At 44.6% G+C, this 20,680-nt stretch overlaps 1 protein-coding gene across 1 annotated transcript in view; it reads right to left on the reverse strand.

Moving 5' to 3' along the window:
- Positions 1-20,680, reverse strand: part of mast1a (microtubule associated serine/threonine kinase 1a) — a gene marked incomplete at its 5' end in the record, with an annotated part of 61,437 nt that overhangs the window by 2,783 nt on the left and 37,974 nt on the right. The window contains 12 exons of the mRNA XM_083764485.1: positions 51-187; positions 440-562; positions 1,150-1,382; positions 2,281-2,541; positions 3,157-3,401; positions 4,875-5,041; positions 14,198-14,307; positions 14,864-14,986; positions 16,203-16,304; positions 17,256-17,421; positions 18,668-18,800; positions 20,113-20,251. Of these exons, the coding sequence (XP_083620611.1) occupies positions 51-187; positions 440-562; positions 1,150-1,382; positions 2,281-2,541; positions 3,157-3,401; positions 4,875-5,041; positions 14,198-14,307; positions 14,864-14,986; positions 16,203-16,304; positions 17,256-17,421; positions 18,668-18,800; positions 20,113-20,251 (1,939 nt within the window). The remainder of the gene's footprint in view (positions 1-50; positions 188-439; positions 563-1,149; positions 1,383-2,280; positions 2,542-3,156; positions 3,402-4,874; positions 5,042-14,197; positions 14,308-14,863; positions 14,987-16,202; positions 16,305-17,255; positions 17,422-18,667; positions 18,801-20,112; positions 20,252-20,680) is intronic.

Raw genomic sequence — 20,680 nt, forward strand, 5'->3', positions numbered from 1 at the left:
ATAAATGGGCCTAATGACAACAAATAACAATGTGGGACACATCATCGTACCTCTCCTGTCCGTCCTTGGCTACGGTCCTCTTGTTTCGCCGAGCCATCTTACCCTTGTAGCTAGCCTTGCGGGCCGGACCCACCTTGATGGACGTGTTCTCAAAAGGCGTGGTGGTCACTGTCACCTTGTTCCCACTCTGTAAGACACGAATAATAACACAAAATACATTATATAATAATAATAACAAGACCCGGGACGGGGTCTAATAATAACACTGTCCATGTGGACGGTCTGTCCACATGCATTTTATAACTGCGACAACATACGGCAATAATGCACTGATACTACTAGCTGTACTGTACTAGTAATGTGTACTGTATGTATGGTTAGAAAAGGGGTGAGTTGTCCTGTTACCGTCGCCTCATACTATGTGTATGTTATTCCTTACCTTGAGAATGAGCTCTACGACTTCGGTGTGGACCAGGCCGTGGACAGACTCCCCGTTGACGTGCGTGATGAGGTCACCGGCACAAAGCCCTGCCTCCTGGGCGGGGCCTCCGTCCTCCACATGCTGTCATTCAACAGTAAATAGGGATTGAGCTCGTTAATGTTTATTGATAACGTGGCACCTTATCGATCAGGCTTGTCAAGACGGGTTCTTATCGAGCCCACCATCAGGCATTTTCTGTTATTTTGTAGAAAGACGGGACCAATATCTTTTACTAGGGCCTTGTTTGTGCCAGCATGGGTGATTACATTTATTTGATCGCCTCTTGTCTTTATTGTTTTAACATGACGTCATGGGCCACTATGCTCGATAACAGGCTTGATAAGCCCAAAGCTTATGGATAACGGGTACTCAATAAACTTGTTATCAGATTTTTTTCGGATATCCGAAATCTCATATGATTCATAAAGCACAACATTGTAGTGTGTCAACACAGGAATGGGCTCTAAGCATACACGCCATTTTGGAAAGAACTTGGGGCCCCTTCCCTACTTCATTCACACGTGTTACAGATGATACTAGTGTAAAAATACGGGTCCAGTTGATTCATCCATGTTCGATTTCATGTTGTTAAGCACTTTGTGACATCGTCTAAAAAGGCGATATATAAATAAAGTTTATTATTATTATTATTATTAATGCCCTCTCACCCAAACAATGTGATGTACACTGTAGATGTCACTGTCTCCAAGGTAGACCCTGATGGCCCTGAGGGTGAATCCGTACTTCTTCCCAGAGCGATGGATGGTGATGGGGGAGCGCAGCACGCTGACGGAGGGGCAGAAGTCCCGGCTGGGGGACGAGTCCCGGGACGAGGGGTTGGAGGAAAGGGAGCGGGGGGACATGGGGCTCGCGAGCGGGGAGTATCCACCATGTTGCTCCACTGGAGAGACAGGGGAGATGGAGAGAAGACGTGGACAAAGAGAGGAAAGACATGACACAACAGATTAGTGAAATATCACACTGATTGATTGATTGATTGATTGATTTAATAGTTTATTAGACGGAAATGTGAAAACAGCAACAGAGTACACAGTCAAACATTTGAGCAAAAGGATAGCACCAAAGTTATTGCGATGTATTCAATTCACAAACATGACATGAAAAATAACAGCAAAATTCAATGTCATCACAAAATATAAAACAATATCTTTGTCTTTACCACCACTTTTCTCTTTTTTCTTCCACTCTGTACATATCATGTACAGGTAATCACATGACTATTTTCTTTTTTAAAGGAAGCCAGTGATATGCAGTGCTGTGTAGAAGGAGAATTTACCCATGTTTGTTTTATAAGTGCAAGATTGTTGTTCTCGCTCCTTCTAGTATTGTGGCTGTGGGTGTCGCTCACTATTTAGGTACATTTTTGTCAGGTATGTGGTAGCCTCGGAAACCCAGACGTTTTTATTTCCAGGGAGAAAAAAAAAGTCTGGGGCCGAGTCCACTTCAATTCGGCATAGAGTAGCGCAACGCAAGCGTCGCTCACTCTCTGCTGATTTCTGATCATCTGCACCATTGTTAAATTGACGCACACACATACACACACACACACACACACACACACACACACACACACACACACACACACACACACACACACACACACACACACACACACACACTCCTCTCTCTCTCTGTCGCTCTAATTAGTTAGTCTCATGTCATGCAGCTGCGTGTAGTTTCTCCCTGCCTATGCCATAGAAAACATAGGTGAGTTCCAGTCTAGGTATGTGGGCAACTGGGCATGAAGGCGTGTTGTACTATAGCGCCACATACAGTACCTGCTGGTATGCTGACCGACAGGGCGGTGGCGGAGGCCGACTTGATGACCTTGGCTCTGGAGTTACGCTTTTCCCCCTCCCCTCCCGAAAGCTGCTGGTGGCGCGCCCTCCGGAGGACCAGGTCGTTTGTGGCCCGTGATCCCATCATGGTGTCGTGCGGAGGTGCCACAACGTCATGACTGGCGCCTACCACAGGGCCCGGGGCCAACGTGGTGCAGGCTATGGCAGCTCCCACCGTGTCCCCTGCTCTAGGTGGCTTGTCTGTGGAGAAATAAAACACATTGAATCATTATAACCTGAGACGTTACAAATGACTCTTACCTGTGGCCTGCCTACTAGCTCAGCGGTAACAGTCTAATGAGCTATTAATAATGGCATGCTTTCTCACCTCCTCCAGTCCACTGCTTTCTCTCTCTTCCACTCTTTGTCACTTCCTTCTCTTATTACCACCTTTTCTCTCTCTCTCTCTCTCGTTTACTTTCTCTTTTCTGACTCCATCGTTTCCTTAACCACTCTATGTCACTAACACCCTTTTATAGACAGAGTTACGCAAACTGCGTTCACTTCATGGGGCCAATCCAATGGCGGCTCTCCTACATAGACTTCCTTTATTCTTTAGATTGTTTTGTAGTAATAGTACAACATAAACATTAAAGAGACTTTAGTTGTTACTGTACAATACTTTAAAACAGTTGTCATGTCGCACACATGCAATAGCTCTTATTTGCACCGCCCTCGTTGAAAACAATGTATTTCAAACTCCAGCTCGTCTCAGTTCAGGCTGCATGAACAATCAACATTAGATGGCTCTCCCCCGACCAACCCCAACCCCATGCCAACCCCACCGACCCCATCTTCCTCTCCTCCTTCTCTCACCGACTCCGTTGGCCTCTTTCAGACTGATCCTCTGCTCCAGCAGGCTGGGCGAGGGGACGTTGAACCCGTCCAGGGACGTCCCGCGGGCCTTCACCGGGGTCTGCCGAGACAGCGGGTCCGGGTCTCCCTCCGGGGGCGAGGCGAACCGATGTGTGTCCATCAGGGCGGAGAATCTGCGTCGAGCCCCGAGGGGAGGGCTGGAGTCCCCTTCCGTGTAGAGGGACTCTGAGCACGACAGACGCTTCCTACAAGAGAGGGACGACGTAGACACAGCCATATACGCAACAAAAGTCATTTATCAAAATATTATTACAAAAATCGTAAAACTCGTCCTTGGCAGTAAATGAGTAAAAAAAAACAAACATTGCATTTACTTTTTCCTTTTGTTTTAATAAAGGGAAACAGTTTTGTACTGTACTTTGTCTGTTTAATCTCTTTCTCTGGGTAGCGCATTTTGCAAGTTCCGGTTGCTGTATCTGTTTCTGCTTTATTATGCTGGTATGACAGGCGAAGAATAGAAGGCAGTGTGGGTGGGTGGGTGCGAGGCCTGAGTCATAAACCCAGGGAACATCATTATATGGTCAGCAAGGAAGGACCCAATCTGCACTTTGCAATGAACTGTCTGCATTCCTTATGTGCAGCACCTTATGTACACACTATACAAACCTGTCAAACACTAGCTATACCTACAGTAGGCATGCTTATTTAGGTTTGGGGATAAGAAAGTTTAACGATACATCTTTTATTTCTTATTAATACTTCATATTATTCCGGTAAATTAATTTACCGAGAACAGACATCTGCAGACGCTTTCTACAAGGGACAGGGGACAGCAACACCATACCATTGCTTTAGTTTTCCCAGGCCATGCATTCAGATTTGTTTTTTAAAATATATGTTTCTTTGTTATTTATTTATTTTACTTTTATTTGCTACTCTTGTTTCTTTCTTTCTAATAATATTTTGAGAGAGGACTTGGGGTGTCCTATTTGGTCCAAGGAAAAAATATTTTTGTAAATAATTTAGTTGATGCATTCAAATGTGGCTGTAACAAAAATATTGTGCTTCTTGCCAAATGATATCCCTGCTATTTAAAAACTAGATGACAACAACTAATCTTAACCCATGGAATGGTGTATTATGGCATTATGTATGGTACAGTTTAAGTAACATTGTTCTATCTACTGTACATTCAAAGCTCCTACAGTTACTAATGAAATTATTTTCCCGAAACTAAAGCACGCTCCTGTAAAATCCTAATTTCCATAATCCATTATCCATGAGAACCAGTGTTTCCCAAAAGGAGAATACTAAAGAGACACATCATCATGTAAGCTAATACAGTACCTCTCCTCCTACTAATCATAATAGGCCTTTACTCACTGGATTTGACTAATATACTCTCACATCGTCATTGTCGGGGGGAAACCACCCAACTCCATTTATTTTCTATTTTTCACTTCCTGTAAAAATGTACATTTTGGGGTTAGCTGGTTTCACCCCAACAGCAGAGATACCGTATACATATTCTATAATGGTGTGTGATACCTGGCTTGATTCACAGTGAGAAATCTCACTCATCAGCTTATTTCTAGAGGTGAGATTCTGTAGGAAATCCATTATGGTAACTCTTCTAAACACTCTGCTGCACATAATTATCTTTAACGCACACGCGCCAATGACACCATACCCTTTCAACACATAATAACAGCACTCACATTTCAGGTGAGCCAGTCCTCCAGCTCTTATCTCTCATGCCGAGGCTTCCCAGACTCTCCCTCTTGGTCATCTTGTCCTCCCTGCTGGGTCCTTTGTGTTCCCTTCGGTTCACAGAGGACGGAGCTTTCTGTTCCAGCTGAGACAACTGCTCCATACTGCTGTACACCTACAAGGGGAGACAGAGAGGAGGACACAGACACAAACAAAGATGGTCATTTTAGCCCACTGTTTCCCAAACACTGGGACTCGGGACCCATTTTTCGGCAAATATAGATTTGGTGTAGAGGGGGACCAAGTATAGACCCTGGTGAATAATAAAGTAGGCGTTTACGTGGTTAAAAAGTGAAAATATACCACGTTGAAATGTCAACACCTTTGCATCTTTCATCTGGAGGTGGAAGGTTGGATTGGACGTAAAGAGGGTAGCTATTGTTGAGAAGGTTACTAGTTCTAGTAGATTCTAACAGCAATGCATATTTCAGTTGAGTACTGTGGGGTGGCCAGATACCACCCAACAGTATACTACTCATTAACACATTGACGCCTCCAGACGTCAGAACCATGTTTTCATTGATGTTTACGTTAGATTGTGATCTTCGCCAACGTATGAATGGTTCTAAGTTGCTAGGCAACGGATACAACAGGAAATGAACCAGAGTGAAACATTTGCCTGCTGGCACATAACCAAAGCACCGACGATCACGGGCACAAATGTATGTTCCCGGGTGAAAGAAAAGACGATCGTCTGTCACAACACACAGCGTTTTCCTACATACGATTCACATCTCGGGTTCCGGTGGACCTTCAAAATAAGGGTTTCACTGAAAAACACTGGTGGTTTTGGAAGAATCAATTAATTAATAATACATATCTGTGGCGTGGCGCGGCGTGCAGCCAAGTATACATCAGGCATGGCACTGTCAAAGTGCCCTTGACTAAGGTACTGAAACTGAAACACAAGACTACCCAAGAGGACCTGCATTGCAGGCAATCCTGCAGGATCACTTCTGATGAAATGCATATGTAGCAAACCGTTGACAAAACAAATTAATATATAATAAATCAATTCTTAAAGGAAGAGAGAAACCCTGTGCATCTACTTATTTTACAGTATATGATATATGTGGACAATGACAATCTTAAATAAATAGGATCGACATGATGATGTATAAAAATCACACCCCTGTGAACCGAGTGGTGCAGGCTGCTCAACAACACCGCTGGCTGGCTGCAGTTTATATTGTGCTCAGTGTGAATGGCCCTTTTAGGCTGCTCAACAGTGCCACTTTAGGTCACCCAGCGGTATTGCAACTGTTCATACCCCAAACATACAGACAGACAGATAGGCCGACAGACAGACAGACAGACGAGGCATGAGTTAGGCACATGTAAACAAGGTCCATGGATTTTGGCCATACGAGGCATGAGTTATGCCCGTTCAAAGTATAATACAGTATAATAAACAGAGACAGTGTTTTCTCTGTTGATCTGCTGGCTCACATTATGATTGCAGTGAACTCACAGCTATGTTGTATACCATTAAAGTGTTGCTATATCCGTGTTTGTTTATACCGGCTATAAACCACACTTTTAATACCGCAAGTGCAAAGCCTAATTACTAATCTGATTGATCAACTAATCTTAATGAGGTTGATTAGGTAGCTTATCTGTTTGTGTTCATTTATTTTAAATAGCTGTTGTTTGATGTCTTTGCTTTGATCTTGTTGCCGTCTATAGCGTGTCCAGTCCATTGTATTTTTCGGGCTGTAACTACTTTCCCTCTACTGTAGGTCTCGACTGCCTTATCTAATTTTTTATGAACTCCAAATATTGTTCTATCTCTTTTGTTTATTTTGACACACAGCAGATACACCACATACAACTGGTCAACACGGTGCGAGACTTGGTTTGCTCCAGTGGGCGTATTATTAAGATAAAGGAGGAAATCAAAGGGAGGAAACTTAACTCTGCCTAGATTCTGAGAGACAATGATGATGACTTATTTATTATAAATTTCACTAGAAGACAAAGCCCCTTGAGATGCAGAAACTTGTTTTCAGGGCGGTCCTCAATGATGATGATAATGATGAGGAGGAGGAGGACCACCACATCTACGCTGGCTGAGGAGATGAGCCCCAACAACCACTGGATGGTCACCCTGCAAAAGGTCTTCTACCCCACTCTGGCTACCGTGGGGATCCCCTGTGAGTAGGGGTGTGTGTGTGTGTGTGTGTGTCACGTGTGTGTGTGTGTGTGTGTGTGTGTGTGAATACACCTGTAGTCCGGTAGACTCAGTATGATTGGGGTTTGAAGTTGCATCATTGTCGTTGCATTTTTTATTTGCTGCGCTTGTAAAGTATGTGTGTTTTGAAAAGTAGCGGCTAGCCTACATACATAAATAAACCAAATAAATGAATCCGCCCTCTCGTGTGCCTGGAAGCGAAGCGTTTGTTTGATCCGCACCAGAATTCCAATGAGCCTTCACACGAAGCGCACTTTCCGACAATTTGCAGCAGGATTCATTTTTTTTAAGATTTGTTTATGGCTTTTTTGTGACTTTATTGATAGTTACAGTGAAGACAGACAGGAAAGAGGGAGAGAGAGAAGGGGAGAGACATGCAGCAAAGGTCGACTCGAACACACGACACGCTGTCAGGCAAGAGCTATTATGTGGCATGAGCCTGGACCACTTGGCCAGTGGCCCCCAGCAGGATTCCTTTTAATCGCAGTAAAACATCCTGATGTGAATCCGAGCTAAGTCTATGCCGTTGCCACCCTCCTTTTTCAATGCCAACATGGCCAACGTGTGAATAATGGTCTATAGACCTTTTAAACAAATCCTTTGTTCCAGCCAACGTGGTGACCTTCCTGGTCATCTGGAGGAGGACCTGCGCGCTCTCCAGGTCCAGCAGGTTGTACCTGATGGCCATGGCCGTGGCCGACACCGCCGTGCTGGTCTCCATCGTCGTGCTGGAGTTCTCCCTCAAGTTCCTCCAGGCGGAGCCCTTCTGGAGCCACGCCCCCTGGTGCAGCCTCCGGGACGTGGCCAACTACGGAGCCGCCAACGCCTCCACCTGGCTGGTGGTGGCGTTTACAGGTATATACCGTGAGGCCTGCTGCTATACTCAACACCTCCGCCTGGCCGGTAGTGGCGTTTACAGGTATTACGCCATAAGGCCTGCTGCTATACTCAACACCTCCGCCTGGCCGGTGGTGGCGTTTACAGGTATTACGCCATAAGGCCTACTGCTATACTCATCCGTCTTCTTCTTAGAGGTTATTCAATTTAATCGGGAAGCGGTTAAAAAAAAATCTTTTGAAATTACTTTTTCTATATATCAACAAATCAGCTGATTTTTTTTTAATCCATCCATCTGCAAACGCTTATCCGGAGTCGGGTCTCTATAGTCTACAACATTCACGTCTGTGGTCCCCTGACGCACACCAAATGTTGTCGTCCAAATCGAGAAAATGCGTTAGTAGAGCGTTCTTATAGAGGGATAGACAGTAGGCTGACAGGAAATGTGGAGATAGATGGGGGGGGTGACATGCAGAAAAGGCCGTCGGGATCGGGACTCGAACCCACGGCACACTGCCAGACTGTGTAACATCTGTGCCCAGAGTCACATTGTTTATATGCATTTTTTCGTTTGCTATGCACTATTTTCATGTATGTTATTATTTTCCACCTATCTGCCACGCTATGCGTTTTTCTACTTATCTGCTGGACTATGCCATGAGAAACCAGCTAGATACATGTGTTGCTATGGTAACAGAACAGGCAGTGATTGTGAAGCCCCGCCCACAGCTCACCTGGCTGATGGGGTGAAAGGGCAATCACATTGTTTGGGCCACCTGGAGAGATTGAGTCTGGCAGTCGAGGGTGGAGGTGGAGAGAGACAGACACACAGGCTATACTGAGAAGCAAGAGGATTTATCCCAAGTCTTGCTATAGAGCGGCGCAGTCCCTCCCCCTTTCAGAACAACGAACGGCCCAGGAAATGAAATGCAATGCATTCTGACCATAGGACTTTCTTTAAGTATTTATTTAAAGACGGTTACGCCGCGGACAAAGCCAACTCGGATCGTGACAAATCATGACAATGAACACAATATTTTGGGCCGATCAAATCATTAGAAAGAAGAAAATAAAGGCAGGAGACAACACTATTTGTTTCGTTTTTCTTCTTATAAATTATTTGATCGGCCCAAAACGTTGTGTTCATTGTCATGATTTGTCACGATCCGAGTTGGCTTTGTCCGATTTCATTTAAGTTGACTATTGTTATTGAAATTTTCATTTTGTTTTAAGTTTATTAAATCACAGTTAAGCTTATTTTCTGATTCCGATAGTGATTTTTATTCTGAACTGACCCACCACCTCCCTCATTTTTGCTATAATTGATTTATTTAATTGTTATTATTGTAATCGTTATAACTGGATTACCAGCCAAGGTGCCTGGACCGCTGAGCCATGGCCCAGCACTCTCTAGTTTATACCTGTATAACTCCATGGTTGCACCCCATGTGTGTGTTTAACAGCAGAGCGTTTCGTGGCCATCCACAACTGGAGGATGAAGAGCAGGGTGTGCACGGCCAGATGTGCGGCGCGGACCATCGCTGCGGTCTTCCTGCTCAGCGTCTTGTTGGCCGTCCCTCATTACTGGGCCAACGTCTCCGTGGTCGTCAACAACCGGAGCAGCTGCGTGTACGCCCAGGACAGACCCTACGACCGTTTCATCCACGGCCTGGTGTGGGCCCAGACCATACAGGCCTACATCCTACCCTTCACCATCATCCTCCTGCTCAACAGGTAAATAAAATTGCGCCCAAATTTGACTGAGGGACTGCCATTGGATTTCTTTTTAATTTTTGTCATATGAAAGCAGGGAATCATAGCTTCAAATTGACATATTGGTTGTTCAGTTTGAGTTGAGAAAACTTCAAGGTTCACTTCTGCGGTTTCTAACATTACACCAAGCTACATGTTTAAGCATTTATTTCATATTTACATGTCGATTTCTGCTCTGATATTTATTTCAGACATGCTCTAGTACAGTATGTGAAGAGTCTGCCTGTGCTATTAACTCATTGTGGATAAAATATAAATAAATTCAGTTTTACTCCTCTGGTGAAAAGCTGGAGGTTGCTGGATGGCAGGCTCTCAGTCAAATCTGGTCACTACTGTAGGCCAGTGGTTCCCAAACCTTTTCATGTCAAGGACCCCAAATTGACACTAATTAGCCCACGGACCCCCTTTTGAAAACATATGCCAAGGACCCCCATGAGAGGGAGGAGAGGGGGCGGGATTTGTGGATGGTGACATCACCGTCCACAGGCAGATCAGAGCACTTGCTTGACCGTAATGATAAAAAAAACCCAGAACACAAAATCCACTGAATGTCCAAATGTTTTGTGGATGCAATCAAGGTAAGAAAATCTACAACAAAAAGAAAGAACATTTACTAAAACATTTTTTTCATGTCACCAGACCTTTGAAGTTACAATGTGTTTGTGTAGGAAGGGGGCGTGTCTGTTACAATTAATATCTAAATAGTTTGTTGTTCTTTGTTCTGTACCTATACATACAATTGTATGTATACAAAACACTGAAGTCCTTAAACCAGAAACCTACGCTAACCCTAAACCCTAAGGTAAGTGGGGAACATAGAACCTGGGGAACATAGAACCTGGGGAACATAGGGATGACCCCAATCAAGCAACTTAAAAACTGTCCAGGGTGTTAACAAAAGCCAGAGTAGACGATGAAATGACTGCAAACATGTTTGAAAATCCTTTAAATCATCAATTATTTGTGTAACGCTGCGTTCACACAGGCAGATGCAAAGATACAGTCTACCATTCATGTTCAATGGCAGCCAGCGACATCGAGATGCAAAGATAGCAGAGATACAAAGATACATCCGACGTTCGTAGCTGCTGCAAAAGCAGCTACAAAGCTACCAAAATGTTGAGGTGGTTTCAACTTCAGCAAAGATACAAAGCTACAATTTTTGAGTGGTGCAACCACTCCTACAATCAGGAATGTCCGTGGGTATCCGTCAACCGTCGTCATGAGCACGAGTGGTGTGCGCATGCGGAAATTGGAAAGAGAGAAGTATGTGACATGGCTGCCACCTGCTGGACGCAAATCCAACTACTGACTGTCTAGGTTCATTGATATCCATATAATAAAGCTAATCTGACGAGCAGAGAGAGAGAGAGAGAGAGAGAGAGAGGAGGGGGGGAGAGAGGGGAGTTGCACCACTCGGTTCACACAGGTGTGATTTTTACATTATGCCAGTGTGAACGCAGTTAATCATGAAGTAAAGTGCCATGGCGCCCCCCTGTGGACAGGCTGACCCTACGGCAGATCTCTCTCAGCAACAACCGAGTGCAGCCTGCGAGGAGCACCGCCTCCAGAGGTCACGTCGGGGTCACCTCCAGAGGTCACAGGGTCATCATCACGCCTCTGCTGCGGTCCAGGAAGAGGAAGTCCGCGCTCCTCCTGGTCACCGTGTCCATGACCTTCGTGCTGCTGTCGGTGACCCGTGCGGTCACGCAGATCGTGCTGCGCACCGCCGCGACCACGGGACCGCACGACAGCGCCCCGGACCGCTACGACTATGCCATGCCGATCAACGTGGCGGCGGACGTGGGCAGCATGCTGAGCCTGAGCAACGCGGCGGTCAACATGCTGCTGTACGTCTGCACGCAGAGCCGCTTCCGACAGGAGCTGGCGGCGTGCGCCACACAAGTGTTCCATTGTCGCCGCCCCCTGGTGGCCTGCCTGAGACAAGTGTTCTGCTGTCCCTGCCCCCTGGTGGCCTGCCTGAGACAAGTGTTCTGCTGTCCCTGCCCCCTGGTGGCCTGCCTGAGACAAGTGTTCTGCTGTCCCTGCCCCCTGGTGGCCTGCCTGAGACAAGTGTTCTGCTGTCCCTGCCCCCTGGTGGCCTGCCTGAGACAAGTGTTCTGCTGTCCCTGCCCCCTGGTGGCCTGCCTGAGACAAGTGTTCTGCTGTCGCACTGAGACTAAAGCTTAGCTTAACCACACAGAGAATGTTAGAGAGGCAGGAGATAAAATTCCCTTCCTGAAAATAGCTGATATACAAGCTCTCAAAGGGTCGCGCTGCGGTGCGTTGAGAGCTTGTAGATCAGCGATTTTCGGAAGACGCAGTGTACAACATGGATTTCTACACAGGGGACACATTCTTTCAAACGTAACTTACTGTATATATGGCATGCAGAAAGGGGGGGGCATTTCTTTCACCATAGTAAATGCTGTGTTTGTGGTCTGGAGAGACCACGCAGGTACAGACCCTGCCCTTTTACAGACAGGTAAAAGGGCAGGGGCTCAAGCCCCCTTTGAAGTCTATGTGTGCACGTGCCTTCAGTGTTACGGTCACCAGCTGGTGGCCGTAAAATGAAACCAAATGGACCAGTACGGGTCCACACTCTCAAGAGTACTTTTTTGTTGTTGAACATCTGCATTGCTTAATTTACAAGAGGTCTACACAAATAGAGAATGTAGAAGAATTGTCATTTTGATCAACGTTTGACTGTTATCTCTCCTAATGGTACCAACATCAATACAGCATGGAATTGTGGACAAAATCTTATCATCAAGGTGGTGACTAAATGCTGAATAAATAATGGACCTTGATTATCAAGGTCCATTATTTATTTATTATTTATTTATATCAAGGCTTGATATGGAAAAGGTTGAAAACCACTGTTCTATAGCATCAGACAATACAATACATAAGAACTTTCTCCCTCAATGCGTATGGTCCTGTGTCTGCCATGGTCTTGTTGTGATAATGTCCATCTGTGCCTAATTCTTTACAGCAGTGATTGATGTATGCATTTACCTTGCTTACTGCAAGTCGCTCTGGAGAAAGAGTGTCTGCTAAATGCCTAAATTGAAAATCCTAAATGATAGTGATGCCCTCATAGCGGTCATAATAAGCACTTTATGGCTTTTACTCAATAAAACGTTGATTTTAGGGTGTTTGTTTTGCTCCACTACGGTAGGGCACTGGCATCGTGTCAACCATTCAACAGACATAACAGCCATGTTTGATCAGGTAGATTGCATTTAGATTACATACTGTAACAGCCATCCATGTTTGAACGGGTAGGTATCATTTCATTATTCATTTCCTACAAGTGCTTTTCCAGACAGAGCAAACAACGAGGGCAATAACTGTCTTAAAGACACAAATATATGTGTTACACAGAACTGTATCACAGTAATAATAATAAGAATAACAATAATGGTTTGCATTATAATAATAAGAATAACAATAATGGTTTGCATTATAATAATAAGAATAACAATAATGGTTTGCATTTTATAGCGCTTTTCTATGCACAGAGTGCTTACTCAAAGCGCTTACAGTGGTTTATTCATTCATACATTGGGAGGTGAAGCGGCAAACAGTCAACGCCACCGTCCAACGCCAGCATTGTCTTGCACAAGTGGTGTAGGGTTTGGGATGACGCGTCAAAGTGTCCCTGAGCAAGACACTTAACCCATTTAGACTGGACGAGGACGATTCTACAAATGTCTTCCAAATCCTGAGTTTTCTGAAAAAGTTTTCTGAATGTTTCTATTATCTTCTATTATATTCAAAGGTCATTTCAAATTTCAGGACAATCCTCACAATCCACCCATTCAATTTTGAGATAGTTTGTGTGTGAGTGGACATTCTGGCCTAAAAGTGGTGCTAGAGGAAATGCCATGGAGGTCGTCATGCTCTCTTCTCAGTGTGTGTGACTTTAGTAGTTCACACACAAAGTTCCCACACTAGCGTTCCTAAACAATTAACACAATTTATAAAATGATGATGTTTTAGTAATATGGTTCCTGCTGTGTTGTTTTCTACATATGATCAACAATCTGAGGAAATCAAATCACAGACTGAGGCTTTAACCTTTGCTTTTAGGAAATATCCGAGACTGTTAAGATTTTATGGAAGATGCTTCTGAACATATTGCTAGTTTGACCACTTCAGGTGCTCCAATCATTAAAGAAAACAATGAGAGCCCGCAGACAAAAAAAAAGTAGGATTAATTAGTTTCTAGTTTCTTATTTCTTTTACAAGGCTTTACTTCCTTCCTACTGTCAAAACAACCTGACATGTGTTGTGAAGACTGCTTTGCCCTTTACTCATAAGGCGAAGAAGGCAAACCATTACCAAATAAAAACAGCATAGACAACAGGTTGCCAACGTGATGAAAAAGCAGAGAGGCGAAAGGGCAAGAGTGACGTACTGTATACACAACAAAGAAGAGGGTGTCAGGAAGACAAAATGACTGACCTTACTGAAGCGAGGAGAACAGGAGGAGAACTGTCTGATCTCCACTGGCTCGTCGTCGTTCGTGTCATCCTCGTCGTACACGTTGATGTGGCGGTAACGCTCCGAACGGGCTGCCATGGTATAGGAGACACACACACAGACAGACAGACAGACAGACAGACAGACAGACAGACAGACAGACAGACAGACAGACAGACAGACAGACAGACAGACAGACAGGCAGGCAGGCAGGCAGACAGACAGACAGACAGACAGACAGACAGACAGACAGACAGGCAGGCAGACAGACAGACAGACAGTATTAAACACTATTGAAATTGAAAGTGAGGGACACTCCGTGAAACAAACATTTAAAATGTCCATAGACTTGACTACCACATGATGTCACGTTTAGTTCTCTAAACAGTCCATAGGCTGCCATATGACGTAATTTCCGAAAGCCAGACATTGGACGGCACAATGTTGAACGAAATGTACGTTGTCTGACTCCGCGCACGCACGCACGCACGCACGCACGCACGCACGACACACACACACACACACACACACACTGTTGTGCCTGCAGGAGTGGACCCCCTCAAAAACGAGATGATGCATCTCAAGGGGCTTATCCTCTAAAGATATTTCAAATAAACACACACACGCACGCACGTCACTGTCACTTACTGTCAAAGTAGCTAGTGTCCTCTTCTGACTCCAGGTGCGGAATGAACTCTGCTTTCTGTCTCAGCAGGCTGTTCCAGTCCAAGTCGCTGAAGAACGGATGCTGCTTCACCTCAAACGCTCCCCCTGGTAACATTTAAACACGGTTTCAATGTCTCATACTGTGTATATTATGCTATGATAATTACACATCTGGGCAAAGCAAATACATTAATACATTTTCATGAATGAATAGTGGCTGTGCCATTCGTCCCTGGAGCTACTATGATTCAATTCTCCCTGAGTTTTCTCTCCTAGGCTATACATTATGCCCCTCTATGCTTTCCCACTGATCTGTCTCAATAAAGAAAAAAATATTCTATATATATATATATTCTATAATATTCCCTATTTTCTGGTCATATCATAATGGGTGAACGTTCGGTGAAAATAGGAAAACATTGGGTGAAAATTGCAGTCCTCTGTACAAGCTCACAATGCATCATGAGTGACGCAATGCATTGTGAGCTTGGGGCGCCAATGTCTGAGTAGTTAAGGCATGTACTACATGTAGGCTCCCCGGGTAGGAGTCCCCGGGCAACAGAGTATAGGCTGTAAGCAGTGCTGTAGCCTAGGTTCTTTTCAGACGGTATACCATAATTACTCCCTGCGTGACATGCGAAATGATTAGCAGACGGTATACGCTTTTCCCCCCTAAAACTTCGCCACGGCATACTATACGTATAGCGTATAACGGCGGACTACACTACACAACTGGGTGTAAGTGGTTAAAATGAACACAAGTGGGGCGCTCGGGGTGGCGCAGTGGTAAAGTGCCTGCCCACCACTGCGAAGGCTGGGGGTTCGAATCCACCGACCACGGTGCATCCGGCTTTCTCGAACGTTTTTGTGAGCACAATTGGCCCATGTTTGGGGGAGGGAAGCCGGGACGAGAGGGTGATATTTGTCACTGCAGGTGGTGGTACTATACGGGCTGGGGGGGCGGCACCTGTCAGCAGGGAGTCTCGGGCGGAGTTGGAGTAGGACGGAGTCTCTGTCATTCCGGCGGGGGCTCCTCCTCACTGGCAGGTGAATCAATAGCATACAACATGCAGTGAACACACAAAATGTGTGGGGGCAGTAAAATGGGACATTGCTGCCACCTGTGTTTCCAGAGAGTAGTACTGTACCTGTGCCCAGCCTCATGAGCGGGTTGGTCTGTGTCTGTGTCTCGTACTGTACCTGTGCCCAGCCTCATGAGACTGTGTCTGTGTTTCCAGAGTGTAGTACTGTACCTGTGCCCAGTACTGTACTGTAGTAGTACTGTACCTGTGCCCAGTACTGTACTGTAGTCGTACTGTACCTGTGCCCAGCCTCATGAGCGGGTTGGTCTGCAGTAAAGTGGAAATAAGGGCCTGAGCATCTGCAGGCAACGCATCGTCTCCATCTGGCCAAACGATATCATCTGGTGAAAATAGAAGAAAAGAGGGCAGAGGATCAGAGTGAAAAGGATGAAGCCCTTCTCAGTTCAATGTATAGAGCAATGCAGTGGTTCTCAATGTAATGTAGGGGTCCAGGGACCTCCAGAACTCGGAGTCCTTGAGAGCAGTGGCGTGCAACGGACATTTAGAGGGGCAGGTGCTCTTGTGCAGCACGTGGAACCGGCCGGTTGCCTTAATAGTGTGAGATTTATAGATGTTGGGGCATAAATAATATATTAGAAGCTTTTTTATATCAAGAATTGGTCGATGATCATGTCACCATGGTCCACATACTGTACACTGTACAAAAAAAAAAGAAATCCCAATCCCAATACAAATAAAATAAAATAAACTGAAACAAGATACAACATGTACATATATACACGTAAAACGAACACAACAAAGGATGAAGAAAAAGCAAACACACCAATGATGTCACCTAAGGACAGCCTAAATCTTAAGATTATCAGCAATGCTAGACCATACGTTAACATTTTCCTCACTCGCTCCATGTCTACTGTAATCTCGCCGTTGACATTTCCAGATATACTATATCTAAAAAGGTTAGAGCCCATTGGTGAAATGTTAAAGTATGAGGAGGTTTCCACCGCATAGCAACCATCTTCTTTGCTGATAATAAAGTAAAGTTCTGCGCAACCGAGTTTTTACTGAATTCTGATGATAACGTATACATGAACTCCTGTTAGTGGCGGGAACAAAATATATATATACAGGGCGCTGCGCAGAGTCGAAAAATATTCCACTGCCGCGATGCGAAACAACAACACAGAACAGAGCGAGATAGCTGCCGTGAACATGGTCAATTGATCTGAGTGTACAAAGCGTCTCCCTGTTAACACTGTTTTTTTAGGACCTTTTAACAATGTATTATCATTCTAAATGATGTACATGTATTACTGAGTTGATCTCCTAACCTGTGATGACCTGTCCAAACAGTTCTTCTGGAGTGTCACCGAAAAAGGGCACGCAGCCCACCAGGAACTCGTAGAGGATGATGCCCATGGCCCACCAGTCCACAGGCTTCCCGTAGCCCTGACGAAGGATCACCTCCGGGGCAATGTACTCCGGAGTGCCACACACCTACAGAGTGTTGGACAAAGTAGGAAAGAAGATCTGCTATATCACTACAGTATAGGCATGTCAATGTATAAATATCGGTAGTGTAAAAGTAACTCCTTAAAACCACTTGAACCATGGCATCTCTATTGTGGAGCTAACATTTGAGATATTCAGTGTTGAGCGAAAACAGTGGTCAGTGGCATCATTTCAGCAAAAGCTAAGGTATGGCAAGTTCACAACGCACAGCGTGTGTGCATGCGTGCGTTAGGGGGTGTGGTAATTTGCCTCTTTATAGGCCTATTTTCCTCCATTTTTGTGGTTATATGGAGTTATTTGCCTCTTTTTGGCATATTTTCCTCCATTTTTCCCTTCATTTTATTTATTTTTCCCCTCCTGCAGCTTGCCATACCTTGCCATACCCAGTTGACGCCCCTGGGAGCGGTCCTTGTACATACAATAGCCGTTGTGAATCTGGTCAACTAAGTATAGGGTTTAAGAACTGATTACAAAGGCGAAGCATATCCATATTAATTATTCAACTGGGTTGAATAATGGGTTTTTAGAGTTTCTGAATTTGCAATGAAGTGAATGAACACTTCTCCATTAAGGCTCATGCCTTATGCCTACATTTCATTCACAAATAATGCAGGGTCCCAAGATGATTATTCCCATAATCAGAAATTCTGCTCACTGATTATCATCACTGAAGTGCTGTGAGTGCGACGTGCATGTGCGTGCCTGCTGGCTGCTGGTGTGGCTACATCGTCTGAATGAGACCCAAATCAAACATTAATTTCACATGATGATGAAAGCAAAGCCATGGACTGTTTCAACCGCAGATGTGAGCGGATTTACAAACAAGCCAAACAGACGCTGCTGGATGGCAGAGGGGACACATGTGTTGACCTGATTAATTATGACTAGATTAATTTCGGTGCGTACATCCTAAAGTGTGATTGCAAAATGTGTGAGGGGCGTAATGAACATTATAACGATTTACTAATCAATTACAGGAAACATTATGATACTGTATTTTCATAATCTATGTAAACCGCATGCATCTTAGTATCCCTACTAACCGATTATGTCATAATAGGCGTAGATCCTGCGAAAATAGACAACAAAGACATTTGGTGTGGAGAGGAAAAAGGGGTGTTCCACACAATCCACACATTTGTGGCATATAGGAGCAAACCCTTGTTTGAGCAGAATCTGGGTTGAACGTGATTAGTGGAACTCACTCTGGTGGTGTTGTTGTGATCGTTACCTGTTTGTCCAGGAATTCCCTGGCATCTTTCTCTATGTGTCCCTCATACAGGTTGGTGGTGAGACTCATAAGGCCCATCTTAGACAGGCCAAAATCTGTCAGCTTGATGTGCCCCATGGAGGTGATCAGTAGACTGGATAGAAGACAGACACAACACTTACACACGTTACCAAGGCCTCATCATCATCTTTCGACCGCGGTCGAGACCGTGGATTTCACAATATCACGCCAGACTTCCCGGTCCTTCATTGCCAACCCCAGTTCCTGCTTACTGATGCCTGTGTCCCTAGCGATGACATCAGGGAACGACAGTTTTCTACCTCTGGTCTGCTTTGAGGCAGGACTCCAGAGAAGAAGGGAAGATATAACCTCATTGTCAGCTCTGTAGCAGTGGCCGGCAAACTGTGTTCTTCTGGATCGGACTAGTGAAGAAACACGGGGAAGGTTGCTGTATATTAGATTAGTCGATGGGTGGCTCTTCCAAGACAGATTTTGCGCTCTCATTAGAAGGCGGGTGTAAGTGCCATCCAACCGTTTCTTTGAAAGTGTCCATGTCTCGGAGCCATAGATCAGAATCGGCTCAACGGTCGTCCTAAATATTTTTACTTTTAACATCTTACTAAGCTGGGTTGACCAGATCTTATGCATGTTATTGCAGGCTGAGTTTGAAAGTCCTTTTGGTAAGAAGATATATATGAACCCAAATACTTCATCAACCTTTTTGTTTGATGGGGGTGGAGGGGCAGAACACCACCAGCAATCAGCAATCAAACACAAATGTTTGGTCAAACCATGTGACTCCCATTGGAAAAGCATTGTGGTGGCCTAAAAAAACTAAAAAACAACCAAACATTTGCTTGATTGGTGTTTGATACGTGTGAATGAGGCCCAACATACCATTCCTAAACCAACATCATTATGCTGGTGCACTTTAACTCATTTAGACCTATAAGGCCTTCTAAAACCTACGGCAGTTTTATTAAAGACACCCTAAAACCTGAGCTCTTTCTGAGAAACTTCACAGAGTTGTAACCGGAAATGTGGAATACATTAAAGTACTAAAAAAGACTACAAAACTACAACTACTGGTGGGTAGGCGACCGGAAATAGGCCAATATAACGGCATAAAACTGCCCCAAAACGGCTCCAAACGAGCTTCAGTGGTTTAGATGTAATGTCTGTCGCAATATTCCTGATCTGTCTAATTATTCTCTTAACCACACCATTTCAATATTTATTTTATTTTCCATTTTTAATTAAAAAATAGGGAAAGTAGCAGATCTATAAGCTCACAAAGCAGATTTTCACAATTTGTCATACGAATAAGTATATGTGGCTGGTTATGCTCATCGAACCCAGAGTGATACCACCAGTAAGACACCCTGAGGGCGAGAGGCGACCTTGCCCTAAAGGGCGGTGGAGACTTGATAGCAAATAATACGTACTTGTCAGGTTTGAGGTCTCTGTGGACGATGCCATAGTTGTGCAGGTACTCCAAAGCTAGAACAGTTTCAGCAAAGTACATCCTTGTGAGCTCCACAGGTAGTGCCCCAATGTTCTTCAATAGAGTGGCACAATCACCTCCTGAGAGAAGAGAAAATGAAAGAACATTAAACTGGTCTTTTGCCAAGTCAGAGCCTTAGGTTATTTGAGTTGCTTTCAGGAGACTGGGCAGCAAGCATCCTTCTGTGCGACATTATTTGATAGCATGAATACACAGTACATCCTGAATGTAACTCTCAGAGTTCAAATAAACTGTGGTGAAACATGTGAGTACGTTTTTGTTTATGCAAATGAACAGTGAGGATTTTTACTGTGTAAAGAAAGAACAGATGGATTGCAGTACAGAAAGACTGGACTGGACTGTCACAACGCTGCTACAGTATAATGAATGATAGGTGATGATGTGACGCACATTTACATCAACATCAAGCACACCTGGCCCTCCCATGAGTTAACGCAGCAATCCCAAACTTATTTTGTGGGTAAATCGTTACTTTAACCATTCTGTAT

Source organism: Protomyctophum parallelum (genome assembly GCF_964188405.1).
Source record: "Protomyctophum parallelum genome assembly, chromosome: 5".
Classification (NCBI taxonomy): Eukaryota; Metazoa; Chordata; class Actinopteri; order Myctophiformes; family Myctophidae; genus Protomyctophum; species Protomyctophum parallelum.